General features: G+C 35.3%; 1 protein-coding gene across 7 annotated transcripts in view; it reads left to right on the forward strand.

Moving 5' to 3' along the window:
- Nucleotides 1–23,468, forward strand: part of RBBP8 (RB binding protein 8, endonuclease) — a 52,167-nt gene that overhangs the window by 18,860 nt on the left and 9,839 nt on the right. For 4 of the 7 annotated variants that reach the window (XR_014025844.1, XM_081322997.1, XM_081322996.1 and 1 more), the window contains exons 3-13: nucleotides 264–306; nucleotides 2,932–3,027; nucleotides 9,187–9,299; nucleotides 10,170–10,245; nucleotides 11,583–11,740; nucleotides 14,351–14,401; nucleotides 17,178–17,263; nucleotides 18,738–18,817; nucleotides 19,330–20,143; nucleotides 20,386–20,509; nucleotides 21,911–21,999. Coding sequence is in view for 6 of the 7 variants with exons in the window: in XM_081322997.1 (XP_081179123.1) it covers nucleotides 264–306; nucleotides 2,932–3,027; nucleotides 9,187–9,299; nucleotides 10,170–10,245; nucleotides 11,583–11,740; nucleotides 14,351–14,401; nucleotides 17,178–17,263; nucleotides 18,738–18,817; nucleotides 19,330–20,143; nucleotides 20,386–20,509; nucleotides 21,911–21,999 (1,730 nt within the window). In the remaining variant the exon portion in view is untranslated. Of the gene's footprint in view, nucleotides 1–263; nucleotides 307–2,931; nucleotides 3,028–9,156; nucleotides 9,300–10,169; nucleotides 10,246–11,582; nucleotides 11,741–14,350; nucleotides 14,402–17,177; nucleotides 17,264–18,737; nucleotides 18,818–19,329; nucleotides 20,144–20,385; nucleotides 20,510–21,910; nucleotides 22,000–23,468 lie in introns of those variants that run through there. The other 3 variants (XM_081322998.1, XM_081323000.1, XM_081323001.1) reach the window with 3 other exon arrangements.

A 23,468-nucleotide genomic window follows, 5' to 3' on the forward strand; every position in this document is an offset into this window, starting at 1 on the left:
TTTAGTTTCTAATTTACCTTTTTAAAATACTTTATTTTATTTTGCTGTTATCTGCTCTGAGAACTGAATAACTGACATGAAAATCAAACCATAATTAAATAAATATTTAAATAACATTTTCTTATACTTCCAGAGAGTACATGGGCAATTAGTTGGCAATCCCAGTTTCTATACTGTACCTCTGAATGAAAGATCTTCTTTAATTTATCAGATTATAGAAATTTTAAACAAAGAATTAATTGTATCCTGTCTTCTTTTCTTAGGATTATTGTCAAAGATCTCTAAACTGAAAACAGAAAGGTGTCTGTAAGTACCTTGAGCAAAATACTATTCTTAATTAGATGGTAATAGTTGAGATGGCCACTTTATTCGTGGCCAGTTACTATATATCAAATTGAGAGATGTAAGTTTTGCAAGAAAAACCTTTATAACTATTACCTTCTTAATTCCTGCAAGTTGTTGTAGTTATTGTTATACTTTTATCTTGACCTTTTGATGCATAACTCAAAGTGGCAAACATGCTTAATATTCCTATTTTACCTACAACAGCAGCCCTTAAGGTGGGCTGGGTTGAAAGACTTCCAGGCCCCAAATCATCCATCTTTCATGCATAAGGGAGACCTAGAACTCACAGTCTCCTGGTTTCTAGGCAAGTATCTTAAACACTATACCAAATAAGTTGGAAATTAAACCCTATTTAATGTACAGGTAGTCCTCAACAACTGCTCATTTAGTGACCGTTCAAAATTACAACGGCACTGAAAAAAGATACTTGTGACCATTTTCCACATTTACGACCATTGCAGTATCCCCATGATCAAGTGATCAAAATTCAGATGCTTGGTGACTGGTTCATATTTATGACTGTTGCTTTGTCCTAAGGTCATGTGATCACCTTTTACAACCTTCTGACAAACAAAGTCAATGGGGAAGCCAGATTCACTTAACCAGGTTACTAACTTATCAACTGCAGCAATTCACTTAACAACTGAGGCAAGAAAGGTTGTAAAATGAGGCAAAACTCACTTAACAAATGTCTTACTTAACAACATAAATTTTGGGCTCAATTGTGGGTGTAAGTCGACTGTATGTGGAAAATGTTGGGGCTGAAATTGTTATATTGAGAACAACATCTTTTAAAACAATGAGAATCTTTCAAGTAAATGTGCCTAGGATGCTGCTGATTGCACATACCAAGTTAGCTGGGAACATCTTACAAAGCATCTGTATAGTTTTGCACAAAAGATGCAGCAGTTTCATTGATCTAAAGAAAGGTGTTTCGTACTAATGTGTATTGTCTTTAAATCTGGAGTATGCCCTAACTTCATCAGTCACTTAAATATTTGCTTTTTTTGTTGCCAGTTTTGCTAGTAAAATTCTTTTTTGCATATGTTAATTTATATTAGGTATTGTTTTAGTCTTTGAATTAGTTAAAAAGAGAGCTGCCACAAGATATACAGCATATTCAGTTGTTTTCTTGTTAGAAACAAACCTGCTATACTATTAATATTCAAACACATCTCACAAACCTGCTGTTTCCATAACTGAGCCAAATACATTTTAATGCTTAAATAAAGGTAAAGGTTCCCCCGCACATGCGTGCTAGTCGTTTCCGACTCTAGGGGCCGGTGCTCATCTCCGTTTCAAAGACAAAGAGCCAGCGCTTGTCCGAGGACGTCTCCATGGTCATGTGGCTGGCATGACTAGACGCCAAAGGCGCACGGAGCGCTGTTACCTTCCAACCATAGTGGTCCCTATTTTTCTACTTGCATTTTTACGTGCTTTCGAACTGCTAGGTTGGCAGAAGCTGGGACGAGTAAGAGGCGCTCACTCTGTTACGTGGCACTCGGGATTCGACCCGCCAAACTGCTGACCTTCTGATCGACAGGCTCAGCGTCCTAACCCACTGAGCCACACTGCGTCCCTTTAAATATATACTACCATTTTATTTTGCTTTGTGGTGTTGGAGAAGATTGTTGAGAGTCCCTTGGACAGCAAGGAGATCAAATCAGTCAATCCTAATGTAAATCAACCCTGACTGTTCCTTGGAAGGACAGATGCTGAAGCTGAAGCTCAAATACTTTGGCCACCAAATGAGAAGAGAAGACTCATTGGAAAAGTTCCTGATGTTGGGAAAGATTGAAGGCAAAAGGAGAAGGGAACATCAGAGGATGAGATGATTAGATAGTGTCATCAACATATGGGCATGAGTTTGGGTAAACTTGGGGAGACACTGGAGGACACGGGGGCCTGGTGTGCTAAGGGCCATGGGGTCGCAGAGAGCTGGATATGACTTAGCAACTGAACAACAAGCCTTTTTGTTTGGTTTGTCCCAGACCGCATTGTTTCTCTATTTCCAGTGTGATTCCCCTAGTCCAGGGGTAGACAACTCCCAGAATCCCTGAGTCAGCATAGCTGACTAATTCATTAAGGCTAGATACCTGTGCATGGTTCCCTTGATAGACACACATAATAGAGAAAAAGTATTTTTGCTATCATTTTATTCTTCCCTACAGTATTATATAAGAATTTCCATTTTTTCTTTCAGGTTGTTTATAGTAGAGACCCAGTGCAGCTACATTTACGTCATCTGTAATACGTTGTGGATGAAACTTGTTCTTTATTACCATTTAAAGCTATCAGTTTTGTAAGACAGAACTTGTATTCAGTCCAAATGCTAGTACTCATAGATATTTGTTAACTTTGAAGTAACAGGATTTCTCCTTAATAAAACTATACCTAACCCCAGTGCTTTTTTGTAAAAGAAAAAGGTGCTGGAACTCACACATGTCATACAACCCGCCTTGCCTACCCTACAAAGTTCCATCCAAAAAAGGTGCCGGAACTCCGTTGTGAGCATTCTATGACAAAAAAAGCCCTGCCTAAACCCATACATTCTCAGTTTAAAAATTAATTTTCCTTTATATACAGAGATGCAGCAAGGCTTGATGAGTTCTATGTAAAAAACCAGCAGCTTAGAGAACAACAAAAATCATTGCAAGATACTATTACAGTTTTAGAAGATCGGTAAGTAAGAATTATTTCTTTTTGCTTACAGAATTCAGCTACTTTTTCTTTAGTACAAGTTTAAAGGAATAATCCTAATTTAGTTACAGATTTTATTCAGTAGATAATCAATGATTACTTAGTATTTTTAAAAATTATCTTTAATATAGATTTAATGTTTAACACAACTCAGAATTTATAGGAAACAAATGGGAGAGATTTCATGCCGTATTTATTGGCATATAATAATTTCCAAAAAAGATTAGACTCTTCATATTTTTCTCACTTCTTTGTAGTATAATTCTTTTATATTTTGTAATCTACTCCTTTGTTTCTGTTATGAAGCAAAGTTCTCTGGCTATAAGAAATTGCAAGCGCTTTTTTGCAATTTCACATTTTACTCTATCCTTGTAGAAAAACAATCTGTCTAGATTCGAAAGAAATTTTTAAAACAGGTATTTCTTGCTTGTCTTTTCCCCCCCTGTATTTCTGTAGAAATTCAGGGAAAGAAGAGGAATAAATTTATACTTCCACCAAATGTTAAATTCTACTGAAACCTCCCAAATCTCTGTTTCTAATATTTATCATGCCTGGTGTCAAACATCACATCTGTTATGATTTCCTGTGAGAAGTACATACTTCAGTACTAGGTAGCTCAATTAATCATAATGATGTATCCAGAAAAATTGAGTCTTAGTTCTAAGATATTTGGCACATTTTTGTCAGAGATGTGTATATAAATTACACTGTATAGTGAATGTGAATGTATCTTTTGGAGAGAAAATCTTGTTCTGCAATATTAGGTAGATTTAAAGTTGATTGGACAGCAAGAATTCTGACACCAAAACCACATGTTTGCTTCTGTCTGCATATGCTTATTATATGGAATAAAAATGAAGATTAACCAATAGTTTAAAATAAATGTTTGAGCTGTACTCCTAAAAGTGCATACTAAATTCCATTGGGTGTAATGGGATTTTTAAACAAAATGCAGAAGATTATTTTGTATTTGTTGATGTAATTGGATGCAGAAAGTCCAAATATACATGAAATGCTACAGGCCTCTTTCCTGAGCCCTGTGTTGTTCAGCCTTAATATCTTTGATGAAGAAGTTGAAGTGATGGTGCTGATGCAGAACTAGGACTGGCTAAAGTAAATAAAGTTTCAAAAAGATACATATTTACTTAAACAGTGGTCTGAAATGAACTGTGTGAAATTAAATCTAACATAGGAAGGGGAAGGATGGATAGCATAAGATGGGAAAGACATGGTTTACCAGTAGCATGTGTAAAAAATCAGAGCACTCCAACAGATCATGCACTGAATATAAGTCAACATTAATGGAGCAGCTAGAAAGGTAAATGCTATGTTAAGATATATGAACAGGAATATAGAGTTCAGATCATAGGAAGTAATTATCCTATTCTACTGTGCCTTGCTTAGGCTCCATTTGGAATATTATGTTCACTTCAGGACTTCACAGTTTAAAAATGACTTATAAATTGGTGCAAGTTCAGGTGAAGATCACTGAGATGGCAAAAGGGAATTGAAGACTAAGCCCTGGAATGAACTGGGTATATTTAGCCTGCAGCAGAAATGACTTAAAGTGGGAAATGGGAATCTACCTCAGGGTTGGACTAGAATGACCTCTGACATCCCGATCAACTATGGGTCTATAATACCATGTTACTTTTTAATATTTTCTGGTATGCTTTAATTCCCCCCCTATATATATATATATATGAAGGTAAAGGTTCCCCTGCACATGCGTGCTAGTCTTTTCCGACTCTAGGGGCCGGTGCTCATCTCCGTTTCAAAGCCGAAGAGCCAGCGTTTGTCCCGAGGATGTCTCCGTGGTCATGTGGCCAGCATGACTAGATGCCAAAGGCACACGGAACGCTGTTACCTTCCCACCGTACTGGTCCCTATTTTTCTACTTGCATTTTTACGTGCTTTCGAACTGCTAGGTTGGCAGAACCTGGGACGAGTAACAGGCGCTCACTCTGTTACGCGGCACTTGGGATTCAACCCGCCAAACTGCCGACCTTCTGATCGACAAGCTCAGCGTTCTAACCCACTGAGCCATATATATGCTCATTTTTGTTTGTACAAGCCGGCCTAGACATTTTTGTTTGTACAAGCCGGCCTAGCCTGAGGGGGGGGTGTTGGGGTTGTTTTATCTTTCGCTTTTTAATTTTTCTGGGGGTTTTTAGCGTTGTATTTATATTGTTTTTAACTAGGGCAATTGTTTAATCTTTTTTAATGTTTGTATTTGCTATTTTATTCTGCCCTGTGAACCGCCCTGAGTCCTCAGGGAGAAGGGCGGTATATAAATGTTATTAAATTAAATTAAATTAAATATGCGTATTGCTCCTGGTAGCAGCAGGAGAAACACTCCGGCCTGATGATGACGGATGGGATTTCGTCGAAACGTCGCCACAACTTTCTGGAGATGAAAGGAACGCGGGAAGAAACCCGAGACTCTAGATCTACATATATATATATATATATATATATATATATATATATATATATATATATATATATATATATATATATATATATATATATACACACATACATATATATATATATACACATACATATATATATATATATACACATACATACATATATATATATATATACACATACATATATATATATATATATATACACATACATATATATATATATATACACATACATACATGTGTATGTGTAATATATATATATATATATATATATATATATATGTATATATGTATATATGTATATATGTATATATATATATATATATATATATATATATATATATATATATATATATATATATATATATATGGTCTATAGACTATATATATATATATATGGTCTATAGACTATATTGTTGTTGTTGTTAGCTGCGAAGTCGTGTCCGACCCATCGCGACCCTATGGACAACATTCCTCCAGGCCTTCCTGTCCTCTACCATCTTCTGGAGTCCATTTAAGCTCACGCCTACTGCTTCAGTGACTCCATCCAGCCACCTCATTCTCTGTCGTCCCCTTCTTCTATTGCCCTCGATCTTTCCCAGCATTAGGCTCTTCTCCAGTGAGTCCTTCCTTCTCATTAGGTGGCCAAAGTATTTGAGTTTTAGCTTCAGGATCTGGCCTTCTAAAGAGCAGTCAGGATTGATCTCCTCTAGGACTGACCGGTTTGATCGCCTTGCAGTCCAAGGGACTCGCAGGAGTCTTCTCCAGCACCATAGTTCAAAGGCCTCAATTCTTTGGCGCTCAGCCTTTCTTATGGTCCAACTTTCACAGCCATACATTGCAACTGGGAAGACCATAGCCTTGACTATACGCACTTTTGTTGACAGGGTGATGTCTCTGCTTTTTAGTGTGCTGTCTAGATTTGCCATGGCTTTCCTCCCAAGGAGCAAGCGTCTTTTAATTTCTTGGCTACAGTCCCCATCTGCAGTGATCTTGGAGCCCAGGAAAATAAAATCTGTCACTACCTCCATTTCTTCCCCATCTATTTGCCAGGAATTGAGAGGGCCACATGCCATGATCTTGGTTTTCTTAATGTTAAGTTTCAACCCAAGTTTTGCACTCTCCTTCTTCACCTGCAACAAGAGGCTCTTTAGTTCTTCTTCACTTTCTGCCATTAGAGTGGTATCATCTGCGTATCTTAGGTTGTTGATATTTCTTCCGGCAATCTTAATTCCAACTTTTGATTCATCTAGCCCTGCCTTTCTCATGATGTGCTCTGCATATAAGTTAAATAGGCAGGGCGACAGTATACAGCCTTGCCGGACTCCTTTCCCAATTTTGAACCAATCAGTGGTTCCGTGTCCAGTTCTCACTGTTGCTTCTTGACCCGCATATAGGTTTCTCAAGAGACAAATAAGATGGTCTGGTACTCCCATCTCTTTAAGAACTTGCCACAGTTTGTTATGATCCACACAATCAAAGGCTTTAGCATAGTCAATGAAGCAGAAGTAGATGTTTTTCTGGAACTCTCTAGCTTTCTCCATGATCCAGCGTATGTTGGCAATTTGATCTCTAGTTCCTCTGCCTCTTCGAAATCCTGCCTGTACTTCTGGTAGTTCTCGATCCACATACTGCTGAAGTCTAGCTTGTAGGATTTTAAGCATGACTTTGCTAGCATGAGAAATGAGTGCAATGGTGCGATAGTTTGAACATTCTTTGGCATTGCCTTTTTTTGGAATTGGAATGTAAACTGATCTTTTCCAATCCTGTGGCCACTGTTGAGTTTTCCAAATTTGCTGGCAAATTGAGTGTAGCACTTTTACTGCATTGTCTTTTAAGATTTTGAATAGCTCAGCTGGAATACTGTCACCTCCACTAGCTTTGTTGTTGCTCAGCTTTTCTAAGGCCCACTTCACTTCACATTCTAGGATGTCTGGCTCGAGGTCAGTGACCACCTCATTGTGATTATCAGGGACGTTAAGCTCATTCTTGTATAGTTCTTCTGTGTAATTTTGCCACCTCTTCTTAATCTCTTCTGCCTCTGTTAGGTCCCTGCCATTTTGGTCCTTTATCATGCCCATTTTTGCATTAAACGTTCCCTTCATCTCTCCAATTTTCTTGAAAAGATCTCTGGTCCTCCCTATTCTATTGTTTTCTTCTATTTCTTTGCACTGTTCATTTAAGAAGGCATTCTTATCTCTTCTAGCTATTCTCTGGAATTCTGCATTCAATTGGGCGTATCTATATATAGTCATGTCATTATTTTTAGTTATGGCCTTACTGAACTAACAGAGCGACCATATTTAGTTAATCATGGCAGGCTAATAAGTTGAAATACAGATGAAACTTTTGCTTTAAGTTTGCCCTTTTGTTCAGGGTGCAAGCAAACAAACCCAAAATCTAATAACAAGCTTATGAATGTTAGAATGCTATTGGCAGAATTTGCATGACACATAATAAAGATAAACTTAGTGTATCATTCGAAACCCCTCTAGGCTTAAGCTGGTAGTTAACAGAGAAACTTTATAGCAGAATCTGGAATCCTGCTTCACTTAGCCTTGCTCTCCATGAACCCAGATAAAGAAGTTAAATAATTAAAAGCTCCTATTCTCTAAGCATGAAGTCAATAGTAGCAGGCACAACTAGAATTGCTCCTGCCATAGCAATTTGGCCACTCATGGATCTCTTGAACGCTCTATTTGTATCAGTATGTAAAGATTAGCTCCCTCGTGGGTAAGGACTGACTGGCCAGCTACAGTGAAGAGAGAAATAGGTAGTGATGTACTTGTTCTTATGCTGGGCACCCAGAGTTTGCCAAAATAAACGGGCATGCATGCTATGTGAACGCACTTTCTGCTTGCATAAGAGAAGCAGAACTTTTTAAAAGGCTTCCTTTAAAAAAAACTACTATTAGAATAATTGCTTCTTGCTATATTACTAGATCAGAAATTTCCATTGTTGTAAATTTGTCACTAGTTCCTTTAAAATATTGCTTATCAATAATGTTTGTTGAACTCTGGGCGAAACCAAAAATAGGTCTTTTTACAACATTTTTATAACATCACATAGGTCATTTCAGATTTCTAATGTCATAAGCCTATAATTTTTTATTAAATAAAACTTTTAAAGTTTTCAGAACATAAAAATATAATTTAATGTTTTTGCTTTGCATTCTATACTTAAGGTATTTGTTTTCCTGCAGAATAACATTAGAACTGAGCTATTGAAGATAGCATTTATATTGAAGGTTCATGTCTGAATATGCCATATTGGACCAGATAATGGCTTTGTAAGGAATTTTTTTCAATAATATCCAGCTATGAATTTTCTGGAGAATATTCAAGAACTGTAAAATAAGAACGTATGTGAGAAGAAATGTTTTTCTCTCACAAATAGTATTTTCTTCACTCAATGATCACAAACTGGAGTTAACCCAGAAACATGCTTCAATATTTATAAGTATTTCAGTTACTACTACAAAGCAATTATTGAATGATTACTTGCAAGGAAATCCTGCAATGTTCAATAAGTCTTAATATCTTGTAAGTATGCTTATGATTTCAGCCTTAATGTTTGCATATCCTATTAGCCAAATCTTTATAATTTATCATAAGCCCATCTTTAGAGTGCGCTGACTTATCTAGTACTTTCAAAATTTATATTGAACCAAAAACAGATGGAGAAAATACACCTTCTAATTACATAGGTTAAGGGCAGGATTGTGTGATCGTTGTGCAGTAACTGAAGAGCATATGAAGAAGAAACAACAGGAATTTGAAAATATTCGGCAACAGAACCTTAAGTTAATCACTGAACTGAGTGAGTTTTATCATCCTTTTGTCATAATGCCATTGTTTTTGCATTTTGGGATTTGTGTCATTATTCAATCAGAGATAATCCCATAGGAGATTTCTTCATAAAACCACTTACCCAGTAGTAAGCTCAATTTAACTTAATTTAATATACCAGTAGAAGAGAATATTTATAGCTCAGGGTTGGACTGTGGGATCCTTGATGGTCTCTGAGTTTGATTGTTTTCTTGCTGACATTTTATTAACCAACTAGGATAACTAGCATTGATGATGTTACTAGTTGGGTAATGAAACATCTTCAAGAAAAGAACTAAGCCCAGAGAGCACCAAGGACTTCACAGTTAACCTGGTATGCTTCAAAAAGAGATGTGAGGGATTGCACTATTAACGCCATATATTTTGGAGGATTCATGAAATATACTTCAACAACTTTTCAAAGTTATTAATATAGTAAGATGGAAAGCTTTTATTTGTTTGAGACAAAATTCAAAAAGATTTTACTTGATGTTAAACTAAATTACCAAGAACACTTCATTTAGACTTGATTCAGTGGATACATTTGCTCACATCAGATTTGTATTAAGATATAAGTTTGTTTCAAATTCTGAAGCTGTGTCATGGGAGTGCTCAACAGTTCTAATTCTTAACAATTAAGGAATATTCTGATGTGATGAAAAAGGTAAAATAAAAGATTTATTGCCAAACCTTATGATGAATGTAATTGATTTATAAAGTATTGTATGAAATATTCCATTTACATTATGTACTGTAAATCCATTTAGTGTTATCGTAGTGATTTTATATATATAGTTTGTGAAAAAGGACAGAGGAAGATAAAAAAACAGCAGAAAATTATAATGCTTTCATTTTATTTCAGTGAATGAAAGAAACAACTTACAGGATGAAAATAAAAAGATTTCCGAAAAGCTTCACAAAATGCTGCAAAAAATTGAGTAAGTGTCTTTATAAATGTAAAAGACAAAATTATCTCAAAAGAAATGAAAGAGAACTTGTGTATCATATCAAGAAAATACATGGATATATCTGTTTCAGTTATTATTAGTCAAGCTCAGGTATAGACAATTATAAACTTTTTTGTGTGTGCTGGAAAAAAGACATGTTAATGACATAAGCAGAACTCTATAACTTGACCAATAGAGGCAAGTACCCACACTCACTGCAACATGAGACACTCATTCTCCTAAGCAAAAAAGAAGTTCTACTTTTGTAAAATACTGCTCAGTACTTCATTTTTTTTAAAAAAAAACCCTTCATCTCTGAACTTCATGTTCAAAATATTCAAAAATCTGCTGTGTTTTTCAGTTAAGAGAAAAATAGGAGTTCAATGAATAAATTTTTTTTAAAAGGTTAGCACCTTGCTGACAGAATTTCCTTTACATTTAGTTCAATCTTTAGTACTATAAAATATTTGGATTGTTTTTATAAGAGTTAAAGTGCGATAGATTTAATAGTTTATTGTTGTTTGCATAAGGTAGATTATGATTGTTTGCATTTTTAAACCCTGTATTTAGCTCTGGGAAGTCGGGGAGGGGGGAGGGGGAAAGGAGGGAGGGGTTGGGGAGAGGGGAGGGGGTTGGGAGGGGTTTTGTTTTGTTTAAAAAAATGTATTGTAAAACTTTTCAATAAAAAAAATATTTGGATTGGGAATATAGTGGAGATGATCATAGCAATACCAAACTGTATTTACTAGATAAGGTATCTGCAATTCTTATCTACAATTCTAAATGAAGTTGGGAAATGACCTCTTGTCATTTCTAGTTAATGCTTTTAAACTTGCATAATTTACAATCTTTATAATCATTTATATGCATACTGCTGCCATACTGCTTTTTTTTTAACCAGTATTTTCTTCCAAGTTTTATCAGTTGCTCTATGCTTCTTCCAGATTGTTATCTTTGAAGGCTGGAAAGGCTGAAACATTTCTGTTTTCCACCTTTACTGCTGTTTTTTTCCCTGAAGTTACTTTTCTGATCATTTCCAGCTATTATGGACTTTCTGATTATTATCATTATTTAATTCATAGTGCTTTTTCATCCCTCTTTCTCGGTAATTTCCCCAGGCATAGGAGCTCTCTTCTTCCTTAATTTCATCTCTGTTTACTACTCTCCTTCCCCAGTTCAGGTAAGAGAAGAAAAAAGGATATGGAGATAACCATTCAGTGGTTATTTGATAACAGACTTTCATTGAGTCGGTCTCCAGGAAAACGAGAGAATGGGGGAGGTTGATGTATTTAGCCTTTATTCATATTGTTCTTCTATGGTTTTCTTAGGGAGCAAGAGGAACATATGGAAGACGTTATTCCAGATTCACCAGTTCAGTCACTGTCACTTTCAATGGTTAATCGAATGCGGCGTAAACGAGAGAATAGGCATGTCCGGTATACAGAACAAAAGTGTACAGATATGGAAAAGAAAGGAACAACATATGGTATAGTTTTTAATAATTAATTCTTCCCCTAAAGTAGTTGGGAATAATTTTAATTTCAAAGGTAACAAAGAACAGTAGTTTTTTTGTGCTCCTTTTTCCCCGTTAAATCAGCTCAGTATTTAACCCTTGTTTTCAATACTAGCAAACTAAAATCATCAGAATGTAGACATGTGAATATAAGTAGCTCAGTTAAGCAATATTTTCAGTAGTTTAAGCAGCTGTTTCATTGAAATAATACAAATGTATCTTCAAAAATGTTATGCGGCATAAAAAACAAGTTCTTAATTTTAGTTGCTCCACTTTAAGCATTACATCACCACCTTGTGGACAATAGAAGGATTTTAATTTTATGATATCCAAGTTTAAATTAGAACAAAAGAAAATATAGCTGATAAACTTGTTTAAAATCTTTTAGTCATAGACACACAAGCATACAGACAGAGACGGACACAGAGAGAGAGTTATTTAAAATTGTGATTTTAATAGGTGCTATTTAATGAATAAGCATGTTTTAAATATTTACTCAAGGAGCAGGTAGCAATGGTGGCTAGGAGGGCCAGTTACAGCCCTTCCTGGATTGGGAGGCCCTTCTCTCATTCACTCATATCTTGGTCATCTCCTTTATGAACTATTACAATGTGCTTTAAATGGGGCTACTCTTGAAGAGTATCCAGAAGCTGCAGCTCCAAGGTCTGCTGTGTGAGCTACATTGGGTACCAGTGTGCTTCTGGATTGAATTCAAGGTGTTATCACCTTTAAAGCCCTTCATGGCATGGGACCAAGTTACCTGAGGAACCATCTTTTTTCCAATTGCATTGACCCATCCCACCCAGGCAGGCAGGAAAGGTATGTTATGGACCCTGTTGGTTAAAGAATTTTGACTGGTAGATTCAAGGAAAAGAGTCTTCTCTGCCATTGCCCTTGCCCTTTCCATATGGAAGATCATGTCCCCAGAGATAATGTTGGCCTGCACTTTTTTATGCCTTCCAGAAGTGTGTGAAGACCTGGCTCTGCCAACTGGCATTGAGTTCAAGGAGTGGCACATAACCTTGGGGTTGGCTGTTGGCTTCAGGGTACTCCCTTCAGCTTTTTTATCTTACTCATTTTTTAACTTATCTTTTAAACTCTTATTTTATTTTTCACTCTGTTTTAAATGTTTTTAGTTATATTTGTCTTATATAGTTTTATCATTTGTCTCAGTAAACCACCCAGAAACATGGATAGTGAGATGGGCAATGTGTAAATTTGATAAATAAATAATGCCTAAGCCTTTAAGCCAGGCTATTATTCATACAGCTAGAGATAAAAATACAAATTGAAAATAATAAAAGCAATTCTCCTATTATGTGTATAGTTGTACTACAAGATGAAATTTTTGGAATGCTTTTATTTTTAAACAATGCTACTTTTTCTTAAATACTTAAAATATAGTTATGTATTTGAAAATCATAACTTGGACACATACATTCAGTATTACAGCTCTTACGTACAACAGTCACTTCTTTGCCTTTTAAACTGCATAGAATTCTTTTGGATATTCCAGTTTCTGTTCAAATATGCTAGTTTATAATTTAGTTTTTTAAATATATAGTGGGGTTGAAATAGTTTAACTTCAAGTTTTTTAAAAAAAATCTATAAGGGTAAAATCTATAAGAAAGTAAACCTACCTTGTGATCTAAGGTTTTGTGTTCTTGAAAGCATCTGGTTAACCATTGACAAAAGCAGAATATTTTATTTAATTTTTATATGCTATATTCTAGATTTCATTATATACCTGCCTAATTTAGACTACCAAATAACACTAAGCTGTTCTTTGGTCAGTATCTTTTGTTTAGTACCCAGGTCCTCAAACCTTAAAGGTTCTCCATTGTTTAGGCTTGCATACTTCAGGTACTTCTAAATAAATGCATTTTTTCCCTAGTATTATGAACAGAAAGTAACTTTTTTACAACACAGTTTAATGGCTAATCAAAATATTGAAACCAATTAAAATCTACAGCCATCTGCTTACCTCTGACATCTAAAAGCCAGTCAAGACAAAGAGCACCACTTTAATGGAAATCCACAGATGTTCAGATTGTTGCATAGAATTTTCAGTAATTAATACAAAAATATTTTGTGGGGGATTTTGAATAGTAGGTTGGTAGTTACGTTGTATTATTGAAGCATAACGTAAATTGTTTATAAAGTACATACTGAATTTGTGCTTTATTGAAATTTGAATCAATACATCTAGTTCTTACTCAGCTATTTTGCTGACTTGTTTACATACAAAAACTACTCAGACTCTCTCAGAGAAAAAGGATTTATGTATCCAGGCCTACTCAGCTTTTATTTATCTATTTATCATTCCAACACTGAGGCTGCCTAACTTCATACCAGCTCTGGGTAGCTTATAGATAGAAATCAAAAGAAAACAAAATATATGAAGAAAAAAAGCAGGGCAGTTAACCAGAAACCAAAACCATTTGGGATCTAAGCATGTCAGATTTTTAAAAAAAGTTTTCTATAAATATTTAAATACAAATTCTGTATTTTATTTTATTTTTTTCTTTGTGGAACTTGGAAATATTCCATTGTCATCCACTCAAAATCATGTTTGTTCTGAAGAAGAAATATTGGTGGCAGATACATGTGATCCACAGTTGTCCCCAGATTCAGGTAAATATCACCAATTTTAGCATTATTTAATATTTAATAACAATTAGTATCAACCCTATTATTTAATAACAAAGAAATGAATTGTTTAAAGAGATCTCTTATAATTTTTTTTAGTTAGAAAAGAAGCAGATGTTCAAATAGTTCATTCCGAAATATTTTTGAAGAAAGCAGATGGAACAGTAATGCAATTATAGTATATCTTTATGTAAGTTAATTATTCTTAGCTTAGCTGTTTATCTGCCACAAGCTTGTCTAGCTTGAGCATTCAGCTGCATAATATTGGAAGCTTATTTTCTGGTATAACTTTTAAGATTTTTATCAACAAATTAAAATTAAGTAGAATCAAGATTCAGCTTTTACTGGAATGTAATTACTATAATTTGCAGTCAGAAAAACTATGTTGCTAAGAATTTATGACATGCTATTATATCTGTGGGGATGCTAAGTTAGAAAAAACTGCGACAGAAATTTAATATGCATATGTTTTAATATTGATCCAGCCAATACTATTTTAGTGTAGTTTAGTGTAATTGATTTTTGGTTAAGAAATATAAGTTAAAATTTAAAATTTCAGGTTCTATGTATATTGCAATAGAAAAAGTTTTCTAATGTTTCTAATAAGTTTTTAAACATATTAGAACAGTATTCAGTGTGTTCTAGAGGTTTTTTGACACTCAGAAAATTGGATATAGATATGTTATGAGGATATACATATTTGGTTAAGTTGGAAGTTTGTAACAGAAGTTGTGGTGAATATAATCTTGATGATGAGGCCAAATTAGAGCTACTCAGGCAAGTTTTTTATATGTGCCATGAATTATTTAAAAATATTTTTCTTCAAGACATCCCACCAGTCTTCAAGAAGCAATAAAGAACCCCAGCAAATTATTACATCAGCAAAGCAACATGCAGGGATCAAAAGCCTGAATATTTTGTCCCTGCCTCCTTTTAATATGTGTTTTTCTATTTTTTACTGCTTGTATATTTATTTTAGTTCTTTGTTTTTAGCACTTTGGGAGCCAGCTTGGCTGAAAAACAGGAGGTAGCTTTAATAAATACTGATTTCTTTGGTTAGTCACTTAAGGTCAGCTTGGTAATTTGTGCTTAGCAACAAGAGTGATGGCATTGTTATAAAGCATTTTTCAGCTTTTCAGATTCTTCACTTTTCAAGTAGCATTGAAAAACATAATTTTGCAAACATTCCAATAACAATTCTTTTAACATTTCCTTTTAATATCTATATATTAAAGGAACTATTTCTGCAATACATAGACACACACACATAAATACATAGATGCATATGATGGTGTTCCCTTTCATAGTAAGTAATGTTATTCAAAGGACAGAAGAAGTAAGAAATAAGCAACAAAAGGAACTAAAGTTGTGAGGTAAAAGAAAGGGAAAGGAAATATAGCTAAATCTAGCTCACTATAACATGGTTTACCTCTTTTCACTTTGTTCCTTTTCTTCAATGTCCATTTTCTCAAGGTCACATTTGACACTACTAAGAAATAATCTGTCCTATATTCAGAATCTCTCATCATCTTTATATATCCATGTATATCCATCACTGATTCAATATTTCATCAAAAACAATTACATCAATCATGCTTTTAGATACAAATTCCTTCCTTTGCCTTATGTGCTCATAAATAAGTTTATATGACATACGGTATTTGAAATAGCCTTTTCTACACAGGTATACCCCAACAATCCCCACCGTCATTCATTTCTGGTTCTCTGAATAGTTTAACCATTTTTCTGTAACTTGTTTCATTTCTATTGTTTCTTTATGGCTCCTAAAATAATTTTTTCACCATTCAGTAGAATGGAAACCAGTTATCATCACCAATCTACAAATTAGTACTTTGATACTCACCCATAATCTTTATTATAGCATTCTGTACCTTATATGTTTTAGTACTTTTCATTCATAATTAACCTTACACATGTCTGTACATATTCATACATTCAATTCCATTCCACATCTGTACTTCCATGCATGTATTAATAGATTCAATTCCATTTCATAGGATAAAGCCACTTTGATTCAGAACCATTACTTATTTCTCATTTTCTCTTAATTTCATCAATATTCCACATACTATTTTGACCTATATATAACCTAAATATGGACTACCAAAAATTTGAAGAAAATGTATTGACAGCATTGATAAGAAAATATTAAATAGTCATAGAGTTCATTTTCAATATTGACATGATATTGATTTTCAATATTGAGAGTATACTACTGTACAGTAGATAATAAAACCAATCAAAATGCAGCAAAAGTTTTGATCTAATAAACCACAAAAACTAGTAGCTTCCTGTTTATGACAACTAGTTTTGTATGTCTAATGAAAGCAAAGCAGGTTAGAGGCTTAAAGAATGAGCTGAATCTAACACTTGGTAGGTCCATGAAAAAATGTGATAATTGCTCTCTACCAGGACTAGTGAAATTGAAATATGCTTATTACTAGATGTTGACCTTATAATACAGATTATGACTAATAAGAGATGCAAAACCCTAAGTAACCAAAATGGTCATTTCTGAATCAGGCTATTAGTAAGAAGAATATTTCAGTGTCCAACAGCTTGTAAATGATTTGGCACAAGATTGTACCAATCTAACCAGTAGATTTTATCTTATTCTTTAGATAGAAGATGCAAAACTTAAGTCTTAATTCAGTCTATAAAAGATTGAAAAGACCATTACCAAGAATGGGAAAATATTTATCTTATGTATTTTTGCTGATTTCCTTTTCCATTGGTACAGGCAAAGAAGTGAAAGAAGAATGTCCCGATACAATGCATTTTAATTTCAAGGCAGTTGTTGCAGAAACACTTGAATGTGATGAACATGTAAGTACTATTTTTATGATCTATCACAAAGTGTATTGTGAGAGATTAATTTTCATACAGAAGAGCTTTGTTCCTTTTTCTTATTTCATCTAATGACTTACAAAACATAACACCAGCTGTTAAGCACAGTACATAAAGCAATCAGACTTGTGTAATTTATAATAGATTCTTCTGATCTTTTCCCAAAAAGCTAAATAAGAATGTAGATTCTAAAAATTGCAGTCTACCTGTACATTTTCATTATACCAAGTGAAATGATTACATCATTCCTACATCTCCATAATTTTTTAAACAAAATTACAGGAATGTTTGGCCTCAATTTGCTAGAAAGCAAATTCCTAGAAATAAGCATGAAGGAATAGATACCAATCTTTTTGCACTGCTATATGCAATTCTTTCCTGAATAAATATAACTTTATTGTTTTACAGTAGTTCCTTAGTTATAGTTTTGGAACATAATTCATTTTTTAATAAGCGTGAACATCGTATAAGAAGTCCTGTGCTCTCAGAACTACGTTTGAGAAGGCATGCTGAGTATTTTTAATACTAGTAGTATCAACAACTGACCAAGTTCTTCAAATATATTTTAACTATATGCAGAACAATTCACAGAGGCAGATAGGCTAATATTCAAAAGTACTACTCAACAAAAGTTTCATTCATGTACTAATTCCTTAGTAATACACAAATAAATTTATTTGCATTTGAAAATTTGGTATAAATACATTTTTAAAACCAAGTTATCAGGTAATCCTCAATTTATAACCCTTTGTTTAGTAACTGTTTGAAGTTACAATGGCACAGGAAAAAAGTGACTTATGACCATTACTTAACAACTGTTGCAGCACCCACGTGATCACATGATCAAAATTTGGACACTTGGCAACTGGCATGTATTTATGATGGTTGCAGTGTCCTGGGATCATGTGATCATCTTTTGCAGCCTTCTGACAAGTAAAGTCAATGGGGAAGCCAGATTCACTTAACAACCATCTTAACAACTGTGGTGATTCACTTAACAACTGTGGCAAGAGAGATTGTAAAGTGGGGCAAAATTCACTTAACATCTGTCTTGCTTAGCCATGGAAATTTTGAGTGCAATTTTGGTCATAAGTTGAGCACTGCAAAATACTTGGTTAGGAAGCCAAGGAACAGTTAGATATCATATACAGTTCACTCAAATTTTCAATATTCAAGGTTCTATATGTACTTTATTCTCCATTTTCCATCCCACAAATCTCACTGAGAGTTAAAATTTTTAAAACAAACTATATATGCACATATGATAATTCTGTGCGTTGTACACTGTTTGGGATGATTGTCGTCTTTCAACCAGTTTGTTGGAATGGTCTTAAGATTTTGAATTAATAATATTCTTTGTTCAGTTATATTCACTTTCTTAAGTGAATCAATATTAGAAAATTATATTGTACAATATTAGAATTATTGCTGAAATCATTTTTTTGTTCCATAGGAACCTCACAGGAAACCACTTGGAGCTGCAAGAAAACAATTGGTTCAAGGGTATTATAAAAGTAATAGTGACAATTTAGAGTGAGTCTTCCTTTTTTTTTAAGAATGGAAAGATCATATTCTCCCATGTATTTACTGATACTTTAGGATTATATTTGGATATATTCCTATAAATAATTTAGCCTGTTACATGTGATAAGTGGGTAACTACTAGGAGCATATTATTCTTAAAGACAATATCCGGTTTTAAAAATTCCTTTCCTACAGAAGATTGCCTGCTACTTATATGTTTCTATAATGTTGTTAATGTGTCTTTAACAGCTTTTTCATGATTCCCTAAGTACCTGAGTCTGCTGTTCAACATATGAACCTGTTGTATTATTAATTTTAATCCTTTTAATTCTTGCTCATAAATGCTCATACATTTCAAAGATTTTAACTTTTTAAAATGTAATCAGCCTAAATAATTTTCTATGGGAACATGTTATAAATAATAGATATACCAAAATCATTAAACATACTTGCAAGCAAAATGAGTCTTGTTTTGTAATTTCCTTTAAACTTATTTATTTATAAAACTTAATTCCATTTAGATTTTCCAGTCCATCTGAGGATCCTTCTCCACCTACAACATGGGATTCCAAGTTACCTTCTCCTGTTTTCGGGGCGTCTGCTAATATTAAAAATAGCTTAGTTTTCTCCCCATCTGTTTTAGCAGCTGAGAAAAAATCAAATCTGAAAAACAGATCCATCAATAATTCTTCCATTTTAAGATCTGAGAAAGTGAGATCGAAATCTGAAGACATTTCTTTTATGAGCCTTGGGAGTGAAATAGCAACAGTTCTCAATCAAGCTTCAGTGGGTAGGCAAGTGGCTTTGAAACAGAATTCAGAGGAACCCATATCATGTGTGACCAATACACATCTGGATAAAAGTGACGTCATCAAAGGTGGCTTCCTTGCATCACAGAAACTGTTAGGGAACAGATGTTCCAGAAGGAAAAAAAATGACGAGAAGAGCAACCATGTAATCCGCTGTGAAAAGGAAAATGCTTTTCCATCCCATGCAGATGTTTCTCCTATTGCCAGAGATAACACGACTGATAAACCTTTGGATCTTTCTGACCGCTTCTCTGATTTTCACTGTGAAAAAATAATTGCTGAAACTTCCAAGATAAAGATGAGGCAGGCAACTCTCCACGATGTTTTTCAACCTCTAGTGAAAGATGATTCTTCTAAAACCACCAATAGCAATTCCATAATGAACAAAGATTCACAAGAGAATCCCTGCATACAAGAAGCAATACTAAAATCTCTTACCAGAATGTCCCCAGTGAAAGAGCATGAAGTAAAAGAGGAAATTGCTAAATTTTCTAATCCATCTTTGCAAAATGATGACAGTATAAAAGTAAGTATGTGACTAAGGCATTTATTTTATAATTCACCATTATCTGAAATGATTTTTTTTGAGAAACTCTATTAATTTCTTCCTGTAGAGCTTTTGCAAGATACATAGGGAGAGTACTTTTGTTTCTGCATATAGGTTTGACGGTCAAAAGATAAATGCAACTGAAAATAAGCATAGGCAGATAGTAATTCTATACTAAAAACCTGTACTGGTATGTTGTTTATTTTCAATTGTTTTGGCAGGAGACCGCTGGTGATCATGAACCAATATGCAAGAGAATAAGATCAGGACATGGAATGGGTGAGCCAGCATCAGTACTTCAGCCAAATCCTTGCAGGGTGACAAAAATCACACAACTTGAGCAAGGTATCTTTTTACTCATAAATTTATAAATGAATAGGACTACCACAGGCTAACTCCTTTGCTCGTTTTTTTTTCTTCTGTTCTGTTCTGTACTGATCTGATCCTCGGAGTCTGCCTGGATAGGTCCCTGCAATTTTCTTGGCAAGGTTTTTCAGAAATAGTTTGCCATTACTCTTTCCTAGGGCTGAGAGAAAGTCACTCACCCAAGGTCACCCAGCTGGTTTCATGTCCAAGGCGGGACTAGATCTCAGGTTCTCCCAGTTTCTAGCTTGATTCCTTAACCGCTACACCAAACTGGCTATCTAGCATTATTCTCTCTGGTATTGTAATGTAATGTAATACAATACACTCTGGTATTATTGCTGGCATTATCATAATTGTGGGCTTGTACTAATTTAATTCCATTTTATTTTCTTTTTGTATTGTTTTAACTGCTCTGTGAACCGCCCTGAGTCCTTCGGGAATAGGGTGGTATATAAATTCAACTAATAAATAAATAATAAATAAATAAAGACAAAGGAGATGGTGCTAGACTTCAGGAGGAAAAGAGAGGAACCTGCCCCACTTTACATTGGGGGGGGCTGTGTGGAGAGTCTCCTTTAAATTCCTGGGAGTCTACCTCTGTGAAGATCTTACCTGGAAAGTCAATACAACCCAGGTGGCCAGAAAGGCCCAACAGAGACTCCACTTCCTCAGGGTCTTGCAGAAGAACAGGGTAGAACAACAGCTAATGAGAGCTACTATAGAGAGCGTCCTCTCGCACTGTATTGTGGTTTGGTATGCTGGCCTGACAGCCGCGGATAGGAAAGCATTACAGAGGGTGGTGAGCACAGCACAAGACATTGTGGGCTGTCCCCTGACACCACTGGATGACATCGCCAGGGCTCGCTGCCTTGGAAGAGCAAGGAAAATTCTCAGGGACGACTAACACCCTGGTCGGTACCTCTTTACTCTCCTACCATTGGGTAGGAGATATAGGAGTATAGCCAGCCGGACCAACAGGCTGAAGAAGAGCTTCTATCCATGGGCTGTCAGGCTCCTGAACGGGAAATAACTCTTATGTATGATTGACTTGCGAGGCCGGTGTGTTGTGCAATTAGCTCGCAATTAGCTCACATGGTGTAACAAGATGGTGGGTTTGTTGTCACTGTGAGTTGTGGGGGGGGGCACAAAGGGAGGCTCAGCCAATCTCACTGTACACATGTTGTACTTTTGATAATAAAGGTTCATTCATTCTTGCATATTCTCTTAATTTACTACTTGCATATTGTCGTGTATAGGTTTTTACTTTTATGACACCTGAAGTTATAATTATACAGGCTATGATTTGTATTTTATATCTACTGTATGTGTGGAATTTTGTTACTATAGACAGTCATGACACTTAAAACTTTTGATTTCCAGATAAAACACCTTTGGAAAATGTATGGAGTATAGATCCAGGAGCTGACCTTTCTCAGTACAAAATGGACGTCACTCTGATTGACACAAAAGTAAGGAATTTTAAAGTTTTGCTCACTGAACACACTTGAATAAATTAGACTCTTGATCTATTAAGAATGAAATAAAAAGAAACAGTATCATTTTTTCTTGAAAGTAAATTTTAGACTAAATAAAAATGATGTACATTTAATTATTGATAATGCAAAGCTTTACAGCTAATTCCTAAACATAATTTCACATTGAAATAGTACTTCTTATAGCACAGAAACCGGTTCATGTTATTAAAATCTCTAAACATGTACAGTTAATCCTCACTTAATGACCATTCACAGTTACAATGGACCTCCCCAAAGGGACTTACAACTCGATTCAGAGTTCCTCTCCCCCCACCACAATGTAGTCATCAGATTGCACTTTGGGTGTTCAGCAACTGGCCCACATTTACTTGTTTGTTAAATTTCTATGCCACCCATCTCACTAATGCAGTGACTCTGGGCGGCTTGCAATATAATAACAAAGTTAAAAGTGCTAAAAAAACCCAATTAAAATTAGAATAAAAGATTACAAGTTAAGAACCAGGTTGATGGGCACCTTGGAGGTGAGAATCGTATCTGTCACATCAGCCACCCTCAGGCCAAGTGGCAGAGCCAAGTTTTTAGACTCTTCTGGAAGGCCGGGCGTGTGGGGGCAGATCTCACCTGTGATAAGAGGGCAGCAGAAAAAGCTCTTCTCCTGGACTCCACCAGCCGAAATTTTTTAGCCAATGGGATCTGCAATAGGCTCTTTCCACTGAACAAGCAGGGCAGGTTAGATAGGGTAAGATAGTTCCTCAGGTACCCTGGACCATGCTGGTAATGACCTATAAAGCTCTCAATGGCTTGGGTCCAGATTATCTAAGGGAACACCTGCTGCCGGCATCAACTTCCCATCGTCCCGTGCGCTCCCACAGGGAGGGCCTTCTTAGGGTACCACCGGTCAAGGAATGCCGGCGGGTTATCCCCAGGGGAAGGGCGTTCTCTGTGGGCGCGCCGGCCCTTTGGAACCATCTTCCCACGGAGCTTAGGACTGCCCCCGACCTTCGCTCATTTCGCAGGGATTTGAAAACTTGGCTTTTTGAGCTGTCTGGCCCAGACTGAGGGGTTTTAATTATTTATTAATGGGGTTTTAGTTTAAATTCAGGGACTTAATTTAATTTTAGTTTTAATCGATTGTAACTTTGTATGTATGTATTTTTAATTTTTCCCTGTAAACCGCCCTGAGTCCTACGGGAATAGGGCGGTATACAAGTTTAAATAATAAATAAATAAATAAATAAAGGGCTTTAAAGACGATTACCAACAGCTTGCATTGGACCCAGGAGCAAACTAGTAGCCACATAGCGGTGTCACATGTGCCACCCAGGAGGCCTCCAGAACTGTCCATGCTGCTGAATTCTGTATCAGTTGTTATTTCCAAATACTCTTCAAGGGCAGCCCCATGTAGAGCATGTTGCAGTAGTTCAACTGAGATATGACTAAAA

This window comes from Vipera berus (assembly GCF_964194415.1).
Source record: "Vipera berus genome assembly, chromosome: 3".
Lineage (NCBI taxonomy): Eukaryota > Metazoa > Chordata > Lepidosauria > Squamata > Viperidae > Vipera > Vipera berus.